This window comes from Dioscorea cayenensis, unplaced genomic scaffold, assembly GCF_009730915.1.
Source record: "Dioscorea cayenensis subsp. rotundata cultivar TDr96_F1 unplaced genomic scaffold, TDr96_F1_v2_PseudoChromosome.rev07_lg8_w22 25.fasta BLBR01001732.1, whole genome shotgun sequence".
NCBI classification, from domain to species: Eukaryota; Viridiplantae; Streptophyta; class Magnoliopsida; order Dioscoreales; family Dioscoreaceae; genus Dioscorea; species Dioscorea cayenensis.
Window position 1 is genome coordinate 11,484 of NW_024088123.1, and position 6,746 is coordinate 18,229.

A 6,746-nucleotide genomic window follows, 5' to 3' on the forward strand; every position below is an offset into this window, starting at 1 on the left:
ATTCGCACTCGAACCGAAAGTTCTCAATTGCACTGAACCAAGACTCAATCAAACTGAACCAGCTTGAACCAACTCAATTCTTATTCAAAAATCCATTGAACCAACTCTTGCTCAGCCCCAAAACCCTTAGCCCAAATCAACTCGAACCCAAAACCCAAAACTATCTCAACTTGATTTGATCGCCCCAACTTAACCAAATCAATTCAACTCAACCAAATCAATTTCAACTCTGCTGATCCAACCAAATCAATTTGGCTAAACCCAACAAATCAATTCAACCATCTTCTATTAACACCTTAATCATCATCATCATCAACTTAATTAATCAAACCAAACCCTAATCTCGTCAGCTAGATGCATGCTACAGAATTCCTAAGAACCTCATCTCCATTTCAAGCGATTTTCAAACCTCGAATACAAGGCTTTTTCAAAACAATTTCATACACTCATCATCTACAATAATTAAACACGCTTTTCAACCCAAATAAATCATTTTTCTTCATCAAATCCACCAAATACACACACACATACATATCAAGATACCAATAAATAAATCATCACAATACTTACCAAACAATACTTCATCCTATTCTCCTCTCCATCAAGCACAAAGCTCCATCACTCCCATCTTTTCTTTTGTTTTCTAACTCACCATGCCATCAGAAGCTATGAAAAAGAACGGTAGCGAGACGTAAGCACTCTAACACTCAAGAGTCTCAGATTTTTCTCCCAACGAAGTTTTCAGCTCAAAATTTACATTTAGTCCCTCAAAACTTAACTTTACAAGTCAGTCCCCTGCAAAACCTCACAAATGGTCCCCTGAATTATGAAATAGTATTCCTCAAAAGGTCCTTGAAACTATCAAATGGTCCCTCAAGTATAACACAATATTTCAAAAAGGTCCCTACCGCCTTACCTTTCAGTCCTTGGTTTCCGTAAATATTTTATATCAATCCTTTTCTATTACTCTTTAACCCCAAAAATCTTTTAAAAACTTTTACACTTAAGTCCCTTTGCTCGTCTCCTCGGGGTTTTCAACAAGATCACTCAGTAAAATTTTTACATCAGCAACTCGTAGTAATACCCTAATATATTTTCCAACGATATGTGAAAGGTTCGTGGTATTACAATCCTTCCTCTCAAGAAAATTCCCTCGTCTCGAAATTTCCTTAGCATGTATAAATATGATATCACCCAAGTTCACTTGTTCCAAACTGCTCTCTTGTTCCAAACTGCTCAATCAAAGAATTAACAATACCGCTCAGACGTCCCAAGTATCTCACGAATGATCAAAGTGAACCCCGATTCCTCTTATACTAGTGTTATACACTGTGATACAACACTCTTCCTGACGCAGTTACCGCTTCCTCACTTCCAAAACTCATACAATAAAATAATCTTGTATTTTTCCACAATCCAAAGAGAAAAGCAACTTCATTCCCAAGTAGAAATACATCATACCGGAGATACACGTAGAATACAAACATCTCAAGCACACAAACGATAATAAAAACAGATTATTCTACTATTCACAAGTCCTCATACGCTCACTCGAACCTCATCCTTGCTCTACTGCTTCGCGGCTCAACCTTTCCTTGCTCCATCGCTCAACCGCCGCACTATAGTTCAGGACCGCATCGGGCATCATCATACGCAGCTAGCAAACTCCCTCGTGAACTCCATACCTCCTTCTCACTCCGCATACGACTCGCCCAGCGAAAACGCTCCACGTAGATATTCCCTCACCTCCAGCAACCATGAGCTAAAACTTCGGTATTCATGGTTACCACATAACGAGCTCAGGGACATAAACATCACCATCGCTTGCTCTTGGTCACGTGTGCATAATAGAACTAGAAGATGCCGAGGCAACAAGAGTAGAGCTAGAGGGTACTGAAAGCAGCTAATACGGGTTTCCATCTCTTCTTCCCTCATCTCGCTCCTCCTCTCTCCTTCTCCTGCTCCTCCACCCTCTTCTCCTGCTCTTCTTCCTCTCTTTGCTCGCTCTTCCAAGAAATATCTCTCACTCTTTCTATTATACCTGGAGTGAGGTCCCTCGCCCTCACTGCCCTCAAACGCCTTGGTTCCATTACTCAAAAAAATCCTTAAGACACTCAAAATTCCAATCGACTGAAAATGCAAGTCCGATCTTCTCCTCTATTTAAACACAATTAAACCACACCTCGAGGAGTCGCTATAATTCATCCAAAGTCCGACTAAATCAAACTCGAATCAACGGCACATCATAACACACCTTTTAAGAATCAACTGTAGCGTGATAAAGAAGACCAAGTTACTCACGGCTAATCTCCATATTCTTAAGCACACGTACGTCTAAAGTATCTTTCGAATCACAATGCAAATCATCGTGTCATCAATCAAAGAGAACGCCAAATACCCTTCTTCGCAACTTTAAGTTAACTTATTTTTAGATAAAACCAATTCCAATAAATATCTCAACCCGTGATCGATCACAAAGGCTGCCTGCCTTCGCCTCAAATGTCAAAACCTACTATCAACCTTATTCCCAATACGCAACTTAGGTTTTAAACCCAGATCGAGACTCCTAATACTTCTACTCGGGCCCTTAACTTTCTGCTCTAATCACTACTAAACCTCTAAGTCTAGACACGACTTCTAAACTTAGGCTCGAGATCACAACCCACGATCTCTCCCAACCGTGGATATCTCAACCTCACACTCGATACCAAAAAGACGTCACACCCACCCCTTCTACCGAGGTAACGCTGGCACCCATCGCTTAAAAATTCTTTTAACCTGAAACCCCGACACCTCTCGTAAAACCAAATCGACTTACAAATTACAATTTACAACTTTTACACCAACTGCAGGATTCAAATACGTAAATACAACAAATATAATAACTCAAATTTGCAGGGTACAACCGCTACAAGATCACGATACCAACAAATATAAAGAAAAAGTATGGGACCCATCGTAGTCTTGGACTTAACCCTCGACTAGCTCTAAACTTGAACGAGCAATCTAGGGTCTTGCTTCCCGATACATAAAGACATTCTGGGCTATTGGGCTCAGAGGGCTTAATAATTTCAAATATTCAAATACAAGATATATAAAATATATAAATACCAACTTCTCAAATAATTTTCCAACTTTTCCAAAATACCAGAATTCTAGCAAAATACATTTTTAAAGAACTTTTGAAACATAAATTCATCACAAATCAATATCAAATCAATTTTCTAAGAGAAATCCAAATTGTCGTGAGAGACCGCCTCCCAAGAGCGACACATGGGCTCACCCTCATCACAACCCAAAATAACAAGTAATATAAAAATCCATTCTCAATTCCACGACTGGAAAACTCTCCCCACTTAGCCGTGGCCGCGACTAGGTTTGGGAGCCGCCAAGGTCTTCATAACCTCGACGCTGGGCCCACCGGCCCCTGCAGTGGGCGACTCGGATCCCGATGTATCATCCAATCGTGGCTCCCACGCCTCCCACCCGATCCTGGACAAATCAACACTCAGTCCACCACGCCACCTCTAAAGGCCGGCCCTGGGGACCCACTATCGCAGAGGTCGGCCTCAGCCACCGTCACCATCCAAACCAACATGTAAATGTAGCAATAATACAATCAGATAAATCACATCACATGGTCCTTATCCGAGACAAGCATTCACATCACGAAAATAAACATCATTTCCACAAAGCCAATGTCAAAAGTATAACAATCGCATAAAACCAAGAAAAATCCAGATCCACTGATACCATTCCTATTCCGAGGAATGAAAACCAATTCCACAAATATTGTTGGTAAAACATTTTAAAATGCTCACATGATTTCACAAATCATTCTAAATCAAAACATATATAACCATAGAAATAAATGCATGAATCGAATAATTAAATCACATATACATGTATTTTTCACTATTCACAAACTACGTATAATTATACTGAAACCGATGTATCAATACGATTGTCGGGAACATCAATGACAAGTAAATATCATGATACCCTCAACATTATACGCCAATTAAACATGATAAAAAAAGAAATACTTAAACAATTATTTTTCAAAATACTAGCCATTAAATAATTATTTCAAAAATAATAATAATTAATCAATTATTTAAATAATAGCCACTACCAACTCACCCGGGTGTCCTTGGGTTCCTTCCCTAGACTCGAAACTCCCTCCCAAGATCGAATAACACCTAATGAGAATAATATAATAAAAAAATAAATATCACATTTAAACCCAAAAATAAAATACAATAAACAACAATAGACTCTCATTGGGCCCACTCACTCCAATCGGTTAAAACCCGACCTTGCATTATCCAACTGGCTTTCAATCGCACTTAAACCAACTCAATTTAGACTAAACACGCTTAAACCAATCGAACCAATCTCAATTCCATTGAACCGAGCTCAATTGCACTGAACCAAGCTTAATTGCACTGAACCAAACTCAATCAAACTGAACCAGCTTGAACCAACTCAATTCTTATTCAAAAATCCATTGAACCAACTTTGGTTCAGCCCCAAAACCCTTAGCCCAAATCAACTCGAACCCAAACCCAAACTATCTCAACTTGATTTGATCGGCCCCAACTTAACCAAATCAATTCAACTCAACCAAATCAATTTCAACTTTGGTTTGATCCAACCAAATCAATTTGGTTAAACCCAACAAATCAATTCAACCATCTTCATTAACACCTTAATCATCATCATCATCAACTTAATTAATCAAACCAAACCCTAATCTCGAGCTACAAGAATGCTACATGCATTCTAGAACCTCATCTCCATTTCAAGCGATTTTTCAACCTCGAATCAGGCTTTTTTCAAAACAATTTCATACACTCATCATCTACAATAATTAAACACGCTTTTTCAACCCAAATAAATCATTTTTTTCTTCATCAAATCCACCAAATACACACACACATACATTCAAGTATACCAATAAATAAATCATCACAATACTTTACCAAACAATACTTCATCCTATTCTCCTCCATCAAGTCAAAAGCTCCATCACTCCCCATTCTTTTCTTTGTTTTAACTCACGGTTTCATCGTAGCAGGAAAGAATGAGAAGGAGATGAAGAAGCATGAACACTCAAGAGTCTAGATTTTTTTCTCCCAATGAAGTTTTCAGCCAAAAATTTACATTTAGTCCCTCAAAACTTAACTTCTTACAAGTCAGTCCCTGCAAAACTCACAAATGGTCCCTGAATTATGAAATAGTATTCTCAAAAAGGTCCTTGAAACTATCAAATGGTCCCTGAAGTATAACACAACATTTCAAAAAAATCCCTACCGCCTTACCTTTCAGTCCTTTGTTTTCAGAAGAATTTTATATCAATCCTTATTCTATTACTCTTTAACCCAAAATCTTTTAAAAACTTTTACATTTAAGCCCTCGTTCTCGCCCCTGGGGCTTTTCAACAAGATTACTCGTAGAAAAATTTATCTGAATCGTAGTAATATCCCTCGAATATATTTTTCCAACAGATATGTAAAGCTCGGTGATACATACATACTTGTGCAACGAGGAAATTATATATGTTTATATATGTACACCTCCATATTAGTCATTAGCAATGATTGATATTGAAAAATCTTGTCATTCTCACTTGGATATCTTGAAATTTATTGTTTTAAAAACTTTTTATGGATACTTTTGTTCTTGAATTAGTCTGCAATTCTTATGATAATTCTATTTATATGAAATCATGAAATCATAGTGTTATTCATCAAGCAAGAGCTAAAAGAATATGTTCAAGGGTACATACACACTAAGAAAGAGAGTTTCTGTTTTTGAATTACAAGTAGTACCACTCATGATCAGTGCTTAGAAACAGAAATACAGATTGATAAGAAAACATCATCTGAACAAAAACTACTTGGATTTCTGCAGAGTAGAAACTAGATTTGATGCAGCAAATGCTGTTGATCCACCAATAACACTGACCAAAGCAACCACAACCTGCAAAATCACCTCCCAAGGGTAGTCCTCTGGCACAAAGTATACACAGGCAGGGCCTAAGGCCAACAAAACAAGGCTCAGTGTCAGCAGAGCTCCCGGAGTCGCCGGGTCTGTGGCTGCTGATAATACACCTAGCTCTTCGGCCTTCGAGAGAAGGCCCAGCCTTTCAACAGTTGATAATGACAAGCCGAACTTCTCTGCTGCAGAGAGTAGCCCTGCCTTTTCTGCCTTGCTTAGGAGCCTGAGATTTTCAACATTCGTTAGGAGCTTTATTGGTTGACCATTACTAGTAGTAGTTTGTCGAGGACCTGGCTCGCCTAAGGGGAACACAACTCCTGTTCCCTGCATTGCCAGTTGAGTTTTTTGTGTTAGATTTTAATTTACAGTTCAGTTTGATGTATGATTTTTGTTATATTAGTGTCACTTTGTACAGCACATATGCATATTGATTTAATGATTAATTGCAGAATAAACTAATTATCGATCACAATCATATCATTATTGTGTCCATGAAAGTGTAGAAATTAATGTACATAGAATCTAAAGTGAGTGAAAAGCTGTAAAATGTCCTTTTCTCATACAAATGCTACATGCTAATCCTCACATTAATGTTGGAGCAGGAATCAGGATGTGTGCATAAGAAGAGTTTGAGAATTATCGAAATTTCAGTATGAAAACAATCATGCATACTTGAGATATGGTCAATTACACAAGTGCATCGTCAATGCTGTTTGTAATGCATGTTGGATTCTTGGTAACAC

General features: G+C 38.1%; 1 protein-coding gene across 1 annotated transcript; it reads right to left on the minus strand.

Annotated features, from left to right (window-relative positions):
- Positions 1-5,764: 5,764 nt before the first annotated feature.
- LOC120256936 lies at positions 5,765-6,361 on the minus strand. The gene has a single exon (XM_039264593.1). The coding sequence runs from the start codon at positions 6,331-6,333 to the stop codon at positions 5,899-5,901; it is 435 nt and encodes a 144-aa protein (XP_039120527.1). The 5' UTR covers positions 6,334-6,361; the 3' UTR covers positions 5,765-5,898.
- Positions 6,362-6,746: the final 385 nt, after the last annotated feature.

Bases quoted from the DNA above. Each gene is read 5' to 3' on its own strand.
- LOC120256936 (XM_039264593.1), bottom strand. From the start codon at position 6,333: ATGCAGGGAACAGGAGTTGTGTTCCCCTTAGGCGAGCCAGGTCCTCGA.